This window comes from Nerophis lumbriciformis, linkage group LG25 (assembly GCF_033978685.3).
Source record: "Nerophis lumbriciformis linkage group LG25, RoL_Nlum_v2.1, whole genome shotgun sequence".
In the NCBI taxonomy this organism is placed as follows: domain Eukaryota; kingdom Metazoa; phylum Chordata; class Actinopteri; order Syngnathiformes; family Syngnathidae; genus Nerophis; species Nerophis lumbriciformis.
Window position 1 is genome coordinate 11,310,694 of NC_084572.2, and position 20,811 is coordinate 11,331,504.

The 20,811-nt window shown below is 41.2% G+C and overlaps 1 protein-coding gene across 1 annotated transcript in view; it reads left to right on the forward strand.

The window, feature by feature from the left end:
- The window catches only part of grb2a (growth factor receptor-bound protein 2a), a 107,540-nt gene extending 87,072 nt beyond the window's left edge, over window positions 1-20,468 (forward strand). The window contains exons 4-5 of the mRNA XM_061983706.1: window positions 12,377-12,545; window positions 19,164-20,468. Of these exons, the coding sequence (XP_061839690.1) occupies window positions 12,377-12,545; window positions 19,164-19,340 (346 nt within the window). The 3' untranslated portion in view covers window positions 19,341-20,468. The remainder of the gene's footprint in view (window positions 1-12,376; window positions 12,546-19,163) is intronic.
- The last annotated feature ends 343 nt before the right edge of the window (window positions 20,469-20,811 follow it).

A 20,811-nucleotide genomic window follows, 5' to 3' on the forward strand; every position in this document is an offset into this window, starting at 1 on the left:
AACATACATTGTTGATATAAAGAATCCTCAATATATTTAGAAATAAATATGTCATGTCTGTGTAATCATCATGTTTTGTTTTAAGTCATGTTTTGTTTAGTTTCTGGCTTTTCACTCCCTTGTCTTGTCACCATAGTTACCCATTAGTTTTCACCTGTCACGTCACGCACCTGTTTCACGTCTTGAGTCACGCACCTGTTTTCGTTAATCATGTCTGTAGTATTTAAGTTCAGTGTTTTTCAGTTCGTCTTTCTGACGACCTCGCACCACATTTATGCTCTGTCCATTCCTCTATGATCCTGCTTCATGTCCCTTGTCACAGTAAGTTTTGGTTCCATGTTTATAGTCTTTTTTGTTTTTCATAGTTTATTCTCCGCCACTGTGCGCGCTTTCATTTATTCCTTTTTTTGATAAATATAAATAAATCATGTACCTCCATTCCCGTCTCGCCCGTGCCAACTTTCCGTTGCATCCTGGAAAAGCAAACTCCCAAGATCAAGTCGTGACAGTAGGTCGTCAGCAGACCCGCTTTTCCGCACCTGAGTTGGACATTTTCGACGAGGCTTCTTGGGCGGTCCTATGCGCGATGGAGGAGGAAACGCGGCGCTACTCCTCCATGGAGTATAGAGACTTCATTTGGTCCCAGGACGACACAGCGTCACCTCAGCCACGGAAGCGCCGCCAAAGACGAAGGACGTCAGGAAGAACTTCCGCGAGCCTGCAGGACACGCCGCTCTCACATGCCCCTCCCCCTCCGGGCGGAAGCAAGCAGCAGCAAGCCCGGCTTCGCTCTGATGACGTCAAAAACCAGGATTTTTTTTTTCTGAATTCTTTTTCTTTTGATTCCCCGCTCCCCAGGACTCAAGCCACACCCAAGACACAAAACAATTTTTTTTCACCCACTCAATCCCAGATACAAGAAAGACAATTTGGACAATTTAATGGGGAAGTTTCTGCCCTCCTCCGCCCACCCCTACAGAGAGTTCCAGACCGCAGGGAGCGCGTCTGGTATCCGCCCCTTGAGGGGGGGGCTGGGGTCGGGAGCTGTGTTGGTGGGGTGACTCGGCATCACCATGCCAAGCCACAGCCTCCCTCACGGCCGCCACCACCAGTCTACCGACCTGTCAAGCCACAGCCTCCAGCACGACCGCCCTCACCAGTCTACCGACCCGTCAAGCCACAGCCTCCAGCACGACCGCCCTCACCAGTCTTCCGACCTGCCAAGCCGCAACCCCCAGCTAGGCCACCTCCACCTGCTCCAAGGCTAGCTCCTCAGCTAGCACCAGTCGCTGCACCTGTTGCCGCACCAAGGCTAGCACCAGCTCCACCACGCCAAGTTCCACGGCAGACTCCAGTACCCGCACCACGCCTAGCCGCATCATGCCAAGCTCCGGTACCAGCTCCACGCCGCCAAGCACTACCTAGACCAAGACCCGCCATGCCAAGACCAAGACCAAGACCCGCCATGCCAAGACCAAGACCAAGACCCGCCATGCCAAGACCAAGACCAAGACCCGCCATGCCAAGACCTAGACCAAGACCCGCCATGCCAAGACCAAGACCAAGACCCGCCATGCCAAGACCAAGACCAAGACCCGCCATGCAAAGACCAAGACCAAGACCCGCCATGCCAAGACCTAGACCAAGACCAAGACCCGCCATGCCAAGACCAAGACCAAGACCCGCCATGCCAAGACCAAGACCAAGACCCGCCATGCCAAGACCAAGACCCGCCATGCCAAGACCAAGACCCGCCATGCCAAGACCAAGACCCACGCCAAGACCAAGACCCACGTCGAGCTTCGCCGCCTGACGCGCCACGTCGAGCTTCGCCGCCTGACGCGCCACGCCGAGCTTCGCCGCCTGACTCACCACGCCAAGCCACGTCTGCCACGATGACGACGCGCCTCCCTCCTCGTCGACCACGGATATGGCCGCTACCTGGTCGCCCGCCACGCCAAGTGCGCCCACCTCCCAGTCGGCCACGAATGTGGCCATTCCCTGGGCGCCCGCCTCGCCTGCTGCAGCGGCGTTCCACTCGCCGTCGCCACCTAACTCTGCCCCGGTGGTTACGGGGACACGTGGTCTGGTGACCCACCGCCATGTCCCCCTCCCGCCCTCCCATGACTCTTGTTATTTTTTTTATGGACATCTGGTATCTGTCCTTTAGGGAGGGGCTCTGTCATGTCTGTGTAATCATCATGTTTTGTTTTAAGTCATGTTTTGTTTAGTTTCTGGCTTTTCACTCCCTTGTCTTGTCACCATAGTTACCCATTAGTTTTCACCTGTCACGTCACGCACCTGTTTCACGTCTTGAGTCACGCACCTGTTTTCGTTAATCATGTCTGTAGTATTTAAGTTCAGTGTTTTTCAGTTCGTCTTTCTGACGACCTCGCACCACATTTATGCTCTGTCCATTCCTCTATGATCCTGCTTCATGTCCCTTGTCACAGTAAGTTTTGGTTCCATGTTTATAGTCTTTTTTGTTTTTCATAGTTTATTCTCCGCCACTGTGCGCGCTTTCATTTATTCCTTTTTTTGATAAATATAAATAAATCATGTACCTCCATTCCCGTCTCGCCCGTGCCAACTTTCCGTTGCATCCTGGAAAAGCAAACTCCCAAGATCAAGTCGTGACAAAATATATGTTTTGCATTTTTGTAGTAGGTACATCATTTTGACTTGATCATTTTATAAGTAGCTTGCATGCAGAAAAAGTGTGAGCACCCCTGATTCTTGTATTATCATTAAACACCTTTAATTTATTAACAATATTAACTATATGTGTTAAACATGCTTGCATTATCATTAAACACCTTTAACTTGTTAACAAAAACATATTTCATAAATAAGTAAATATAAATTATATATATGAATGAGGTAGATCCCCACGACTTGATCAATTGAAAAGTAGCTCGCCTGCAGAAAAAGTGTGAGCACCCATGGGCTAGACTATTGAAATGGTCTCCTTGCAGGTCTTCCCAAAAAAACTGTCAGGCAGCTACAGCTTGTTCAGAACGCTGCTGCTAGAGTTCTAACAAAGACCAAATAATGTGAGCACATTACACCAATTCTTAAATCCTTACATTGGCTCCCTGTACATTAGAGAATTTATTTCAAAATCCTCCTGCTCACATATAAATCACTACATGGTCTAGGGCCGAAGTATATCACTGATATGCTCCCACTATATAAGCCCTCTAGATCACTAAGATCTTCTGAGACCAATCTGTTAGCGGTTCCCAGAGTAAGCTCAAATCAAGGGAGAGCATCATTCAGTCACTATGCAACAAATAGCTGGAATAAACTTCCTGAAGATCTCAGAAACTCTGACTACTTTTAAAACTAGACTGAAAACTTTTATGTTCACCTTAGCTTTCAGCTCAATCTTTTAATCTTTTAACGTCGACACTGTTTTTATTTTTATTGTCTGCATTTTAATTTTGCTTTTATTTTCTTTCATTTCACTTTGTGGTCTGTGAAGCACTTTGAGTCTGCCTTGTGTATGAAAAGTGCTATACAAATAAAGTTGCCTTGCCTTGCCTAATTATAATAATAATTAATAATTCATATGACCCCTTTCGTCGCAATTTACCTGACACATGAAGCGTGATGATTTTGCTCTATCCACTTTAGCCGCCTAACGGCAGTAGAGTGTTGCATATTTTAAAATGTGTTTTGTGGCAAATTCCAATGCTGACCACAGCGTTTGTTGCTGTGTACAGTGGCACTTTCCATCATTTTCAGCAAACTGCATTGCAAAGTGATTAACCCCTCACCTTCCTCTCCCAAGCATTGGGCCACATGAATCCCCACTGTAGCACTGACTAAAGTTACTAATTAATTAATATAATATAATATTAATTAACTAACTAACTAATAACCACATAGCTCAGTGGCCTTGTGGTTAGAGTGTCCGCCCTGAGATCGGTAGGTTGTGAGTTCAAACCCCGGCCGAGTCATACCAAAGACTATAAAAATGGGACCCATTACCTCCCTGCTTGACACTCAGCATCAAGGGTTGGAATTGGGGGTTAAATCACCAAATGATTCCTGAGCGCGGCCACAGCTGCTGCTCACTGCTCCCCTCACCTCCCAGGGGGTGGAACAAGGGGGATGGGTCAAATGCAGAGGGCAACTTCACCACACCTAGTGTGTGTGTGACTATCAGTGGTACTTTTTTTTTAACTTTAACTCTAATCGACTCACTAATTAACAGACAGGCCACAAAAACACACCACCTCCTGGCAGTAGTGAAAATGACATTTTAAAAAAGTAAGTCAGGGCTTACCAGTATGATGCATACCGTTTCATTCCTGCGCATGACAGTGGTTAAAGGTTGAAACAAAATAATGGTTGACATTCCACTGCATTTTTAAAGGCTCGCTGCGCAAGTTTGCCGATGGGCTGAAGGGATTAAAATAATAAACTCCAGGCGGTTGTGTTTTATCTGTTGGAATTGTGACTTCATATTTCCCCTCTTTCTCCTTTTCCACAAACCGAGGCACATAACACACACAAACAAACATCCTTAGAATGAAGCCCAATTCTGTGCAGGGAACCTTGAATACTCTACTCACCCACGCAGTAATCATTGTTGAAGAAAGGACTTGCGTGAGGTTGCGTCACATCACAGAGTCTCAGGTCTCCATTTAACTAGGTGAAAAAGTCTGATTCAGAGTACACTTCAAGGTCTTACATCCATTTTATCACTTCCTTTTTGGTAGACCTGAATATGGCCCCCTTATCATTGCAAATTTAAAAAAATACTGCCATTTGTTTGTGCTGTAAACATTTTTTGTTCGTGCCATTATGGTTTTAAGTTATTCTAAAATACATTTTCTGAATAGTGACGTCATACAACCCCGCTACCTTGTCAAAATCTCCCCAAACTTGTCCCACTTGCTTGTGCTACATTTGTGCTGGTTCGTGCAGCACAAATTGTCTAACTAATGGCTCACCAAACCGCCGATCGTGATCGACCAGTCGATCTTTGGGACCCTACCGGTCTATCACGGAAAAAATATATTAGTATGATTATTAATATGACCAACAGACCTGCCAACAGGCACACATTTTTACCCCTGAACACACCCACATGTTTATGCCTCTCTCTGTTAAGCCCCACTTCCTGCCACTCCTGACACCACGGCCACACCCTCTCGCTTGACGCATGAAGTGCACTAGAATCATCGAGCTGCAACAAAGCATCGGACATTTTTCAGCATCCAACATCAAACTCATCTCTCAACCAAGACCATCATCGCTCGCCAGCGACGGGAAGCTGACAAGCCAATAGAGTCCGTGAACATTGCTCCAAAGTACGGATTTTGTCTTGATTTATATACAAAGGTAAACATTGACACGTGCAAAAGCAGTAATATATGATAAAACAAGGCGGCAGCTGAAGAAGGGCTACCCCGTTTTTTGGTGAACAGCCGATTTTACTATTCCGGCACGGACCTAAGAATACCATGTGACTTGGGTCACATATGGAACAAACAAAAACAAAACAGCAAGAAGCACAATGACCAAAAAACTAAACGTATACCTCAGCCAATAATAACAAGACAAAGCTTTGTTTGAAGATGAGATAAAGATTATTTATGTAATTAATATTGTGTACATACTTATGGTAAATGTATGTATTTATTATTTATTTATTTATTCACTGTTCTATTACAAACACAAGACAATAAAATGGAATAAAACTGTTATGATATGAAGAGGGGTATGATTAAATAAGCTCTGCTTCTTCCTACTCTTTTTTGAACGTGCTATAATGAAGCAACTGGAAATGTGTGATGCATTACATTGTAATTGTATTTTATGCATGTTTGAAATGAACTGAAACTGAACTGAACTGTCTTTAAATATACATATATATATATATATATATATATTTATATATATATATATATATATATATATATATATATATATACATATATTTATATGTATATACATATATTTATATATTATAGTTGACGCATGGGTAGATCTTGCTTTGGTTTTTGGCTGAGACCAGGGATCTTGGGCTCGAAAAGGTTGGTGACCACTGGTCTAACTTATAGATTTTATGTTATCCATTAGGAATGTCCGATAATGGCTTTTTGCCGATATCCGATATTCCGATATTGTCCAACTCTTTAATTACAGATACCGATATCAACCGATACCGATATCAACCGATATATACAGTAGTGGAATTAACACATTATTATGCCTAATTTGGACAACCAGGTATGGTGAAGATAAGGTACTTTTAAAAAATATAAATAAAATAAAAATATTAAAAATTATATTAATATTAATAAAATAACATAAGGTAAATAAATGAAAAACATTTTCTTGAATAAAAAAAAAAGTAAAACAATATAAAAACAGTTACATAGAAACTAGTAATTAATGAAAATTAGTAAAATTAACTGTTAAAGGTTAGTACTATTCAGAGGTGGGTAGTAACGCGCTACATTTACTCCGTTACATCTACTTGAGTAACTTTTGGGATAAATTGTACTTCTAAGAGTAGTTTTAATGCAACATACTTTTACTTTTACTTGAGTATATTTAAAGAGAAGAAACGCTACTTTTACTCCGCTACTTTTATCTACATTCAGCTCGCTACTCGCTACTAATTTTTATCGATCTGTTAATGCACGCTTTGTTTGTTTTGGTTTGTCAGACAGACCTCCATAGTGTTTCAACAAATACAGTCACTGGTGACGTTCACTCCGTTCCACCAATCAGATGCAGTCACCGGTGACGTTGGACCAATCAAACAGAGCCAGGTGGTCACATGACCTGACTTAAACAAGTTGAAAAACTTATTGGGGTGTTACCATTTAGTGGTCAATTGTACGGAATATGTACTGTACTGTGCAATCTAAAGGAAGGAAAAATACCCTTTTTTGTTTCAACCGTACATCACGTCAAAAGCCTAAAGACTGACTGCACAGTTCCTGTCTTCACAGTAAAAGTGCCGCTCCATCGCGCCTGCGCTTTCAAAATAAGAGTCTCCGAAAGCCAGCGCAAACAAGCTAGCAAGCTAGCAAGCTACGGAGTTTGCCGCCAATGTATTTCTTGTAAAGTGTATAAAAACGAATATGGAAGCTGGACGACTAAGAAGCCAAAACCAACCACTTTCATGTGGTATTAGACAGAAAGGAGGAACTTTTTTTCTCCTCCATTTGAAAACGTGGACGTTACCAGCACTACTGTCTGATTACAATCAATGCCAGTCATCAGAATCAGGTAATACACCAACTTATATTCTTGTTTTCATGAAAGAAATGAATCTATATGTGTTAAACATGCATGTGTATTCATTAAAACACCTTTAACATGTAAACAAAAACGGCAAAATAAATAAATATAAATTATATACTGTATATATCAATGTATGTATATATATATATATGTGTATATATATATATATGTGTATATATATATGTGTGTGTGTGTGCATATATATATATATATATGTGTGTGTGTGTGTGTATATGTTACTCATCAGTTACTCAGTACTTGAGTAGTTTTTTCACAACATACTTTTTACTTTTACTCAAGTAAATATTTGGGTGACTACTCCTTACTTTTACTTGAGTAATAAATCTCTAAAGTAACAGTACTCTTACTTGAGTACAATTTCTGGATACTCTACCCACCTCTGGTACTATTAGTGGACCAGCAGCACGCACAATCATGTGTGCTTACGGACTGTATCCCTTGCAGACTGTATTGATATATATTGATATATAATGTAGGAACCAGAATATTAATAACAGAAAGAAACAACCCTTTTGTGTGAATGAGTGTAAATGGGGGAGGGAGGTTTTTTGGGTTGGTGCACTAATTGTAAGTGTATCTTGTGTTTTTTATGTTGATTTAATAAAAAAAATTAAAATTAAAAAAACAATACCGATAATAAAAAAAACGATACCGATAATTTCCGATATTACATTTTAATGCATTTATCATCTCTATTATCCATCCATCAATTTTCTACAGCTTGTACATAAATGTACATAAAATAATTAATTTAAATTAATAATGAATATGTGTGTTAACTCGACTGTCAATAAAATGTAAGTGCAAATGAAATTACAGCTTCACTGCTTTTGTCATAATTTTTGCGCTTAAAGTGGAACTGCACTTTTTTTGGAATTTTGCTGTTGAGATAGGCTCCAGCGACCCTGAAAGGGACAAGCGGTAGAAAATGGATGGATGAAATTTTGCCTATCGTTCACAATTATGAAATACATGATGACGGACGGATTTGTAAAAATGCACTCTAAATATTAAATAATAGTAAATAAAAGTGCACTTACAGCGAAGCCAGTGGGAGCTCCACTATTCCGCCTATAAAATCCAATAAATAACCATTCAAAAAGCGCCAACAATACTCCATTTACATGTGACTTGAATAATAACCTAGTATTAGTGAAATTGTTATTATAAACGCAGACAAACTATTTATAGCAGCGCCGGGGTCACAAGCTTGTGTGCCAATGTTTATCATCATCGAGTGGTCTGCTGTTTCCTCGCTTCCCTGCTTCCTGTAAGTTTATTGTAGATCATAAAATCATGCCTCTCACCTGGAAAGTAGATGGCTGAGAATATAATCCGACAAGTTGGGACAGTTTGACCAGGAACTGGTGAGAACAACATGATAAACGCTTTGTGACAGTTCCTGGCTGTCCGGGTTCTCAGGACCACCAAGCACAGACATCACTTCGAGCATAGTTTGACTTTGGTTATTTTTTCAAATAATACTCAGTTCAGGTCGGGTTGCTTTTCAGCTCTCGCCTCTCAAACCACTCGCTCTTCCGGTCGCTTTTCAGCCGTCCCCGGCGTCGTCTGTCTCTCGCTCTTTGTCGTGTGTGCTCCTCATGCACCACTTGCTCTCCAACTCTTTCTGCCCCGTCGTTCTCTGCTGTCGCCCTTTTACACACTGAGAGGGGATTACTTAATTGTGCCCAGCCGGGCGATTCCCGCACCTGAGGTTCGCGGCGTAAAACCCGGCGCGCCCCGCCTCGCTGCTCGGCGCCATCTTGGAGCGGGCTCCGTTGTGCCCTGCCTCGCTGTCGGACTGCCGGCCACGCCTCCTCGCCGCCATCTCGGAGTCGGCCCTGGCGGGGCACACCTTGCTGTCGGTCTGCCGGCCCTGCCTCCCCACAGTCCTCCATCGCCGGCTGAGCCTACTCCCCCTGTTGTGGCTGTTGTGGCTCAATATTGGTCCATATATAAGGCGCACCAGATTATAAGGCGCACTGTCAGCTTTTGAGAAAATTGGATGTTTTTAGGTGCGCCTTGTAGTGCGGAAAATACGGTACAAATATTATTATTTATTTGACACACAATATGAAGGTCCTGAGTAGTCGTCAGTTCAATCCCGTCTCGGGATCTTTCTGTGTGGAGTTTGCATGTTCTCCCCGTGACTGCGTGGGTTCCCTCCGGGTACTCTGGCTTCCTCCCACCTCCAAAGACATGCACCTGGGGATAGGTTGATTGGCAACACTAAATTGGCCCTAGTGTGTGAATGTGAGTGTGAATGTTGTCTGTATATCTGTGTTGGCCCTGCGATGAGGTGGCGACTTGTCCAGGGTGTACCCCGCCTTCCGCCCGATTGTAGCTGAGATAGGCTCCAGCGCCTTCAGCCACCCCGAAGGGAATAAGCGGTAGAAAATGGATGGATGGATAAACCTTAGACTTAAGCCAGGCCTAAATAACTAATGAAAAATAAATTTACATACAATTATTTAGTGCTAAAATTCATCCATCCATCCATTTTCTACTGCTTGTCCCGTTCGGGGTCGCGGGGGGGTCCTGGAGCCCATCTCAGCAGCATTTTTTACTGGTGCACAAAATGAACCGTGCATGAACATCACCTTGTTCAAAGAACAAAACCAACACAGTGCATCAACTCACAACAAATTACACACCTTACACACATTATCATGAATTGATTAACGTGGACCCCGACTTAAACAAGTTGAAAAACGTATTCGGGTGTTACCATTTAGTGGTCAATTGTACGGAATATGTACTGTACTGTGTAAACTGTACTGTTTCATATAATGTATTGTCTTCCTTTGCAATCTGCTAGTAAAAGTTTCAATCAATCAATCAAAAAACCTGCAAATCAGATGTAAAATTAGAGGGAACATTGTTTGGGGGTATCCATAATACGCCGATAGGGAGAAGTTTTTATTTTAGATAAGTCGGATGTGTCTTTACCCCTGAGGCCGACTCACCGAACCCCTAGGGTTCAATCGAACCCAGGTTAAGAACCATTGCACTAAATTAATAATAAAACACAATGAATATGTTTTAAACTAAAGTGTCAATAAAAGTAAAGTGCAAATGGAAATACTAATTCACCACTTTGGTCTTAATTATTGCTTAAGAAAGTTCTCCATTAGCTCCAGACTTCTTCTGTTTGTTTGAGACTGTCATTGCTGCCACAAGTGGTGGGAAAGTGTATTACAACTAAGTATCGCTGCTGAGGATCTGATATTTTTTGGCCGCCCTTTAGAGGGCGCTCATGGACCAACAATGCGACAAGGCCCTATGGTAAAGAAACACTGTTCTAATCTTCTTTAGAAGGGATACACTACAGGCTCCCTCGGATTGGCTCTAACCAGGAGCCAGTAGGCGTTTGAGTGACCAATCACAAAGGCAAGCAGTTGCTGCGCCGTGTATTCACTGCCCACTCTCAAGGCTGTAAAAAGGTGGAACGTTGCTTGTGCGGAGAAAGAGAATGACACATCGTGAGCGCAAATTGAGATGCCAAACATACGCAGTGTGGTTTTGACATTTGCACCCTTTTGACGCCATAATTTTTTCATCTGAAAATGCACCACAAAGGCTACGTTTGTACATTTTTAGTCCGAGATAGCCATAATTGTACAGTGCAGAACAGCCACAGTAGAAGTGCTCAGAAAATAGATTCACATTCAAATCAGGATTTTCATTCACTCCGAATCTAATTCATTTTTGGGTGAACAATAAACAACTATTATTGATATAATTATTAATAGTATTGCTTTTAATGTTTTTTTGTTTATTTTAGTAGTGTTTTTAATAAGTATTGTTTTTGTTTGTCTTCTCAACTGCTTTGTAAATGTCTTTATTGAGTATTCTAAAGCTGGGATTAGGTTGTAGTTTAGTATTTTCTTTTACTCGACTGATTAACATTCTGTAATTTGCATACTTGCCAACCTTGAGACCTCCGAATTCGGGAGATGGGGGGGCCGGGGGGTGTTGGGGGCGTGTGGTTGCGGGGGTGAGGTTGAGGTGCAGGCAGCATACCCCTTGCCCTTCGAGCTTTTATGAATGAAATGAAATTATTTTTTCCAATCTATTTGGAATTTGCAAGCGTATTTCTTCTTCTTACTCGTCGTCGCCATGTCTCTTCTTCGTTCTTCTGCTTCGGCTCCTTCTTGTTGTGTGTGCAGTTGTGCACTGAGCTCCAAAAGCCGTAGATGTTATTGTAGCGTCCCGGAAGAGTTAGTGCTGCAAGGGATTCTGGGTATTTGTTCTGTTGTGTTTATGTTGTGTTACGGTGCGGATGTTCTCCCGAAATGTGTTTGTCATTCATGTTTGGTGTGGGTTCACAGTGTGGCGCATATTTGTAACAGTGTTAAAGTTGTTTATAAGGCCACCCTCAGTGTGACATGTATGGCTGTTGACCAAATATGCCTTGTGTTATCATTAAACCAGTTAAAAGATCAAACAACGTGTCAGCATTTCTTGACATCTCTGAGTAAAGACCATTGTTAAACCCGTCCAACGCTACATTATTATGTGACTGGGCCGGTACGCTGTTTATATGGAGGAAAAGCGGACGCCTGGACAGTATGCGGCTGTTAAGGGGTGATGGTTTCAGGTGAGAGAGGACGCTAAAGGCAGTGTCTTTAAAGCACGTCCCCAATATTGTTGTCTGGGTGGAAATCGGGAGAAATTTGGGAGAATGGTTGCCCCGGGAGATTTTCGGGAGGGGCACTGAAATTCGGGAGTCTCCCGGGAAAATCGGGAGGGTTGGCAGGTATGGTAATTTGTAGATTTTTCTAAATGAATTTGTAAAAAGACGTATTTTTTAGGCCTACACTGTGCGTATAAGTCGTACGTGTGCAGCCAAGAGAAGCGTTTGTAGCCTGTTTTGAAAAGGTTTTACAATCATTTATATACCAAATAATATATTACCAGAATCGTGTTGAATCGAGAATCGATTGTGAATCGAATCATCACCCCAAATGTCTGAATCAAATCGTGAGGTGCCCGCAGATTTCCTTTGTGTATTGTCTTGCCTAACACATGTCTGAAACTAAGCTGTCTTTCATGTTTATGTCTTTTTTTCCTTGTTTGTTTTAAGGAGTGGAACAGGAGTGGAGCATTTCAATATACTTCGTGATGGTTCGGGAAAATATTTCATTTGGGTGGTGAAATTCAACTCCATAAATGAGCTGGTGTCATACTTCCACATGTCTTCAGTCTCTCAACATCATACTCTGATACTCAAGACAGATGAGCTTCCGCCCGAGGTAACACATATGTAATTTACATGCATGTACAGAAAATGAATCACATCAAGAGGTTTTGAGACACTGAACAAACAAGTTACTGTCAGTTAAAAACTGCACAGCATCTTAGATCTTTACTTTTCCCACTCGTTTGTATCCTTGGCAAGACAACACTGTTCGAACATCTCCATGGTTTGTCTTTTGGTGGAGAAAAACATTGTCTAGAATCAATACCAAATTGGGCCGGCCGGCTCTGTTCAATTCCGCTTTGTGAACTTCTCTGAGAGAAATTAGGAGATCGATTGTCAGCGTCAGACAGAAACTCATTCTTAGGAGACACGTTATGCCATTTTTTTTTTTAAATGTCTCAGACATGCTTTGGTCAAAGTACCCAAAGTATCAATAATTCCACATAGCACACCATTTATAAACAGCAGTTTATAGTTATCGTTATAATTTTGAAATACTAACTGTCCCCTCATCGGTAGCTTTGCCTTAAACAGTTTTGTTATTGATCCATATTTGACAATAATAGTCATTTTGCGATATATTGACGCAGTTAGTCGTGAAGGGGTTTGCATAGACGACAATACTTCTGCAGACAAACTGGGACATTTCCATTTAAAACATTTTTTTAAAAGTATCTAATTTGTTCCGATGTGTGCAGGTGGAAGGTGAAATACAGTAATTATCAATAATGACCTGGGCATCCAACAACACTGCAACTCTGCTAACCGTTTGGCTTTGTCATGATAGTGGTTCATTGTTGTCCGGCTGTCAATCAGAAATCAGATTCAAAAATACTGTATTAATCCCCGAGAGGAAATTAAGATTTTCACATTTTCAGCACAATCCCATTCAAGAGCAGACAAACATTACAGGTAGACAGAACAGAATCGCTGACGGGTCTGCCAAAATCCGGTGCCCCTTACAAAAAAGGTGAAAAACAGGTAAATGCTGGGGGGGGGGGAATTCAGTCTAAGCCTGGGCTACTGGAGAGGGGGTCCAGACTGAGGCCAAGGGGGGGAAAAACTCATAGCACATGTGTGTAAGAGGGAAACATCAAAGAACACAAAAGGCATTAAAAGAGCCGAGCTGATGCAACCAGCTGCCACTCCTGTAGTGCCACTTCTACACACAGCCACAAAAGTAAAACAACAAGAAAAACTAAGAATAATCAACCAATAATATACATTGCGCACACAAACAAGCAACCAAACAAAAAAATAATTTCAACACCCACACACACTGTGGTGGCCTCTGCTGTGTTCCACGTCATCGTCTGCTGGGGTGCGGGTGCATGGCCAGAGACAGGAGCAGACCCAACAAAGCAACCAAGAGAGCCGACTCCACCCTTAGCCCCCCACCAACTCCCGGCCAGTGTCCAGTCCGCATGGCTGAGCGAGGATGCGTCCAAGGAGACCGAGGCGTCCGATACACGCTCATTCAGCCGAGACACTATGAAGCCCATCCGTCCCAGCGCCAGCTCTGTAGCCCTGTCTCTTCATCCGCATCTCCTCCAGTCTCTCCAAACAGACTCCGGTGTGGCAGAGACCCAGCAGCTGGTCCCCACGGCCAAAAGGCTCCCGGGGGGCAGATCCAGAAGCCCACAAAAAAGCACAGCAGAAGTCACGAAAGTGCCACCCCTTGTAGCACAGCCCCGAAGGGTCCCGAGCCAAAAGGCAAAAAAATTAAATAAAATACATGAAAACAAGAGGGAAACACCAGGAACACAAAAGGATGACACAAGATCACAGAGCTCCTGCCACCAGCCATCTTGGAAAAAATAAGGAAATTGCCAGATTTATCTGCCAAGTGACGGGTTGACAAAGTCATTGTAGGAGTGGTATTATTTTAGATAGCTTGACCGTTACGTAACAATAGAGCCAAAATCTAAACGGTTTGGTTAAAAACACATTTTCTCTGTGTGTATTAGGCATGTAACAATAAACGGTGTTAATGATAAACCACGGTAAAAACTCCTCACGGTTAGTGTTACCCGTTCAAATTAAAATGATCGTAAAAACCGCGATTGACCACCACCGTTCGATAAACTCACAAACTGGTGATACTGCTTATTTCCTGGAAAAGAAAGCCAGCGCACCCGATCGTTGCTAATCGCGGTGGAGTGGCAGAGCATCCGTCCAGAAACTTAAGGGTTCCTAGTTTGATTCCAGCATCTGCCATCCTATTCACTGCTGTTGTGTCCTTGTGCAAGACACTTCTTCCACCTTTCACCCAAAAAAAAAAAATGGCACATTTTAAAATATGTGTAAGAAAAAAGAAGTGGCTTATAGTCCGGAATTTATGGTAATTTGATTTTAAAATGATACACACATATATATATATATATATATATATATATATATATATATATATATATATATATATATATATATATATATATATATATATATGTGTGTGTATATATGCATATATATGTATGTATGTATGTATGTATGTATAAGTATAGACATATACTGTATATGTATAAGTATAAGTATATATTTAAGTATATGTAGCTCACCACCACCAAGCTTGGCCTAGTGGTTAGAGTGTCCACCCTGAGATCGGTAGGTTGTGAGTTCAAACCCCGGCCGAGTCATACCAAAGACTATAAAAATGGGTCTCATTACCTCCGTGCTTGGCAGTCAGCATCAAGGGTTGGAATTGGGGGTTAAATCACCAAAAATTATTCCTGGGCGCGGCCACCGCTGCTGCTCACTGCTCCCCTCACCTCCCAGGGGGTGATCAAGGGTGATCAAGGGTGATGGGTCTAATGCAGAGAATAATTTCGCCACACCGAGTGTTTTAAAGTAAAGCGTTCTGAGACAATTGTGATAAAGCTCTATATAAATTGTATATAATCACTACTTAGCAGGTGCTGCCATTAATCAGTAGCTAGTATTTGACACCGTTAAGGCCGACCCACATTGCCTATGCAAGAGACCAGCGTCCCACTATTTAGCTACAATACAGGAAGTCTCCCATATCGCCATGCATTTTCTTTAAAGTTGACTAGCTCCTATTACATTCACACAAACGCAAAGGAGATGCATTCATGAGCAAAATTATTTTTAAAATGGGTGATTACTTTGTGTTGTTGCTGTTCTGTTGAGTGAAATCAGATTCTTATTTTTTCAAAATGAGGGGGGGGATTGGGTTTTTTTATAGAGATGTTCGATTATATCGGCCTGTCGATATTATCGGCCGATAAATGCGTTAAAATGTAATATCGGAAATTGTCGGTATCGTTTTTTTTATTATCGGTATCTTTTTGTTTTTTGTTTTTTGTTTTTTAATCAACATAAAAAACACAAGATACACTTACATTTAGTGCACCAACCCAAAAAACCTTCCTCCCCCATTTACACTCATTCACACAAAAGCGTTGTTTCTTTCTGTTATTAATATTCTGGTTCCTACATTATATATCAATATATATCAATACAGTCTGCAAGGGATACAGTCCGTAAGCACAAATTCTTGGTCCACTAATAGTACTAACCTTTAACAGTTAATTTTACTCATTTTCATTAATTACTAGTTTCTATGTAACTGTTTTTATATTGTTTTATTTTCTTATTTATTCAAGAAAATGTTTAATTTATTCATCTTATTTTATTTTATTAATTTTTTTAAAACGTACCTTATCTTCACCATACCTGGTTGTCCAAATTAGGCATAATAATGTGTTAATTCCACAACTGTATATATCGGTTGATATCGGTATCGGTTGATATCGGTATCGGTAATTAAAGACTTGGACAATATCGGAATATCGGATATCGGCAAAAAGACATTATCGGGCATCCCTAGTTTTTTTATGTTTGTGTCATTGCGACAATGAAATTGCATTTGTATCTTTTTTAAAGTGAATTTAAAATAATAGAACTAAGTAATTCATTGCAGTAAGTCAATTACTGTGATTCACTTCGATTAGTCAAAAATCAAAAGTGTGATTTATTGGAACAAAAAATGTGTCTTTTGATATGTACATACAGTTTATAGTTTAGGGCTGTTAAAAGTGTTAAGAAAAAAATCACACTAATCATTTATAAATGAAAGTATGATAATGTAACGTGCTCCTTTACCTAAACCTATTATGGGTTATACTTGTATAGCGCTTTGATACCTTCAATGTACTCAATCAACCCAAGTAGCTGCATAGCTTGGTGCACAGAAAAACGCTCTGGAAATAAAAACAATGGATTTCAATGGTACTGTACAACGTTTTTAACCCAACTAATTTATGTATGTATATATGTATTTAGTAATTGAATTGTTATGTATTCCATTTAGACAATGTACAGCCTTTTAGCTGCACCAGATATAATTGCTTTCTCATTTTACATGTGTGCTTGTTTACTAGTATATTAGCTGTTTCGACGAGCTTCAGTCCATAAGTACACAAAAGTGTACTTCATGTTTAGTGACATGCTAATTCTTATTTTTACACTTTTTTTTTTCCAAATTTGCTTATCATGACAAATGTCCAACACTTATATAAATATCTAAATAAGAATAAGCCATAAAATAAGGCAGGGCTTCTTACCTGGTCGTTTTTGTGTCTGGAGTGGCCACTTGAATATTTCCTCGTATTCGCCGCCATCTAGAATTTTTACCATTGTATGTTATACTCTTGTGACACCACCAGATGACAGTATAAGTGTCCACATAAGCGGCCATAAGACCCCAATTCAGTAGTGTACACATTTTTGGAAATAAGAGCTAAATGGTGCTGTCAACGCATGTGGCCACTAAGCCTTTAGAGCAGTGGTTCTTTACCTGGGTTCGATCGAACCCTAGGGGCTCAGGGGTTCGGCGGAGATCAAGACACACCCGACTCATCATGTAAATCAAAACTTCTCCCTATCGACGTATTACGGATACGGCAACAGCAGAAGTCAGACTGATTTGCAGGTGTGTAATTTGTTGTGAGTTTATGCACTGTGTTGGTTTTGTTCTTTGAACAAGGTGATGTTCATGCACGGTTCATTTTGTGCACCAGTAAAAAACCGTAATAACACTTTAGTATGGGGAACATATTCACCATTAATTAGTTGCTTATTAACATGCAAATTAGTAACATATTGGCTCTTAACTAGTCATTATTAAGTACTAATTAATGCCTTATTCGGCATGGCCTTATTCTAACCCTAACCCTCTAACCCTGGCCCTAACCCTCTAACCCTAACCCTAACCCAGGGGTCGGCAACCCAAAATGTTGAAGGAGCCATATTGGACCAAAAATACAAAAACAAATCTGTCTGGAGCCACAAAAAATTAAAAAATCATGAGACATAAATTGAATTAAGAGGACCTAAAGGAAACTATCCATCCATCCATCCATTTTCTACCGCTTATTCCCTTTGGGGTCGCGGGGGGCACTGGAGCCTATCTCAGCTACAATCGGGCGGAAGGCGGGGTACACCCTGGACAAGTCACCACCTCATCGCAGGGCCAACACAGATAGACAGACAACATTCACACTCACATTCACACACTAGGGACAATTTAGTGTTGCCAATCAACCTATCCCCAGGTGCATGTTTTTGGAGGTGGGAGGAAGCCGGAGTACCCGGAGGGAACCCACGCAGTCACGGGGAGAACATACAAACTCCACACAGAACGATCCCGAGCCTGGAAAATGGCCTCAAATATAGCTACAAATGAGGCATAATGATGCAATATGTACATATAGCTAGCCTAAATAGCATGTTAGCATCGATTAGCTTGCAGTCATGCAGCGACCAAATATGTCTGATTAGCACTCCACACAAGTCAATAACATCAACAAAACTCACCTTTATGCATTCACGCACAACATTAAAAGTTTGGTGGACAAAATGAGACAGAAAAAGAAGTGGCTTAAAACACGTCCTAGAAAGTCGGAGAAAGTTATACATGTAAACAAACTACGGTGAGTTCACGGACCGCCAAAATTAGTAGGACAAAACGGCGCTCGCCAAATACTCGAATCAGCGAAGCATGTTTAATATAAACAGTGTGCTTTATAACAATTAGGGAGGTTTGTGTCATGTTTGTCCTCCTACAGAAACCATATTAAAACAAAATTATTTTTTTTTCCCCTCATCTTTTTCCGTTTTTCATACATTTTTGAAAAAGCTCCAGAGAGCCACTAGGGCGGCGCTAAAGAGCCGCATGCGGCTCTACAGCTGCGGGTTGCCGACCCCCGCCCTAACCAAATAACTCTAAATTAAGTCTGTGTTACTTAGAATGGGTTCCCCATATTAAAGTGTTACCAAAAACATATAACTTTGTCTTAAATTTGAAAAAAAAACATTTTATTTTTCACTACAGAAGGGTTCGGTGAATGCGCATATGAAACTGGTGGGGTTCGGTACCTCCAACAAGGTTAAGAACCACTGCTTTAGAGGCTAATATATACATATATACAGATATAAATTATTTACTGCATATGATAAGGCAGTTCAACAATTATGTACAATGGTATGCAAATAAACACTGTATACATTGAGGCAACTACTTGTATCAAGCAGGGCAATATGGACACATTGCAACATGACTGTACAAAAATCACTCTATTTACATGTTACGTGCAACTGATATCCAATGTACTGTGAAAGTAACAAAAAACATTTTTTCTCAATCTAGAAACAACGTTTTGTGGCAATCTACGACTTTAAGCCCCAGGAGAAGGGTGAACTGGCCCTCGAGAAAGGAGACGTCATTAAGCTGTATGATGACTCTAATGGCCAATGGTGGAAAGGCGAGTGCAACGGAAAGATGGGCATTTTCCCCTGCACGTACGTGACTCCACTGGAAAAATAGACGCAGCGACTCGGTGGACGGGAACATGAAAAGCGTGTGGTTTCATTATGATGATAGCTGTAGGTTGTTGCTAGGACAATACTTTGTCTATTCATTTTATTTGTATCGCCTTGGGAAACTAACAAGATTTCTTACAAATGACTTCTTTTGAAATGCTGGGTGTTATATTTGTATTACTTTTATGTGACTAATGTGTCAGACTATCACTTTGTCTCATATGAACTTGTTGATTGTTTTGAGGGAATATAATTGCTCTGATGTGATGGGTCGGACTGTGCGTAGGTTTGTGTGTGTGTGTGTTTACTATTTTGTCCTTGTTTACATGAATCAATATTGCCTGTAAAGACTTTTTCCAAATAATACTTGTTGGCAAAGCTCTTGCTGATTTCGGCCGTGTGACAGAGAATGCACCCATGCATCACATTAGATTTTGCTGAAAAACTGTGAGCTACAGCAGCGATATCACAAAAATTAATCGGATGTCACATTGTGTCACAGCACAGTGCCACATCCAAAGGTAAACACCTCGACATGGTTTGAATTTGGAGTTTAACCAAATGTTGCTCTTCTTTTTGCCTTAAAGCAGGGGTGTCAAACGTACGGCGAACAGGTTTTATCCGGCCCACGGGATGAGTTTGCTAAGTATAAAAATGAGCCGAAATTTTTTAATGAAAGAAACTGCTGTTCTAAATGTGTCCACTAGATGTTGCAATAGCAATTATTTGTAGATTATGCAAAGAAAATAAAAATAAACCACATGATGTTAGTGCACGAGTCAAGGAAAATGAGCAAACTACATAAATAACATCCTGTAAACAAAAATGTAGCTGTTTGGTCACAATACCCAGCAATATGTTTGGAGGAGAAAGGGTGAGGCCTTTAATCCCAGGAACACCATTCCTACCATCAAGCATGGTGGTGGTAGTATTATGCTCTGGGCTCATTTTGCTGCCAATGGAACTGGTGCTTTACAGAGAGTAAATGGGACAATGAAAAAGGAGGATTACCTCCAAATTCTTCAGGACAACCTAAAATCATTAGCCCGGAGGTTGATGATTTTACGACTGTAGCTCCGCCCCCTCTAAAGTCATGCACACTATCCTGGCAGAGGATACAAAGAATGTCTATTGCGACATCTGGTGGACACATTAAGAACAGCGGTTTCTTTCATTCAAAAAGTCAAGATAAAACCTATTCCCGCGTGCCATACGTTTAACACCGCTGCTCCAAAAGGAGGTGCAATCAAATTCTCGAAAAGCAACTTATCTTAAGCTTTTCACTGCTGTATTTGAGACGCAAACAGACGAATCCATCAGGATCAATCGGGACATCGAAATTTGATGACATCATCCACACAATCTGCGCTCATGTTCGCTCGCTTTGTGTCTGTTTTGCGGTGATTGTAACTCAATTAAAGCATCAATAATGAGTAACTTTGAATAAATAAGTGAGTATTTGGTGTGGTTTCCAT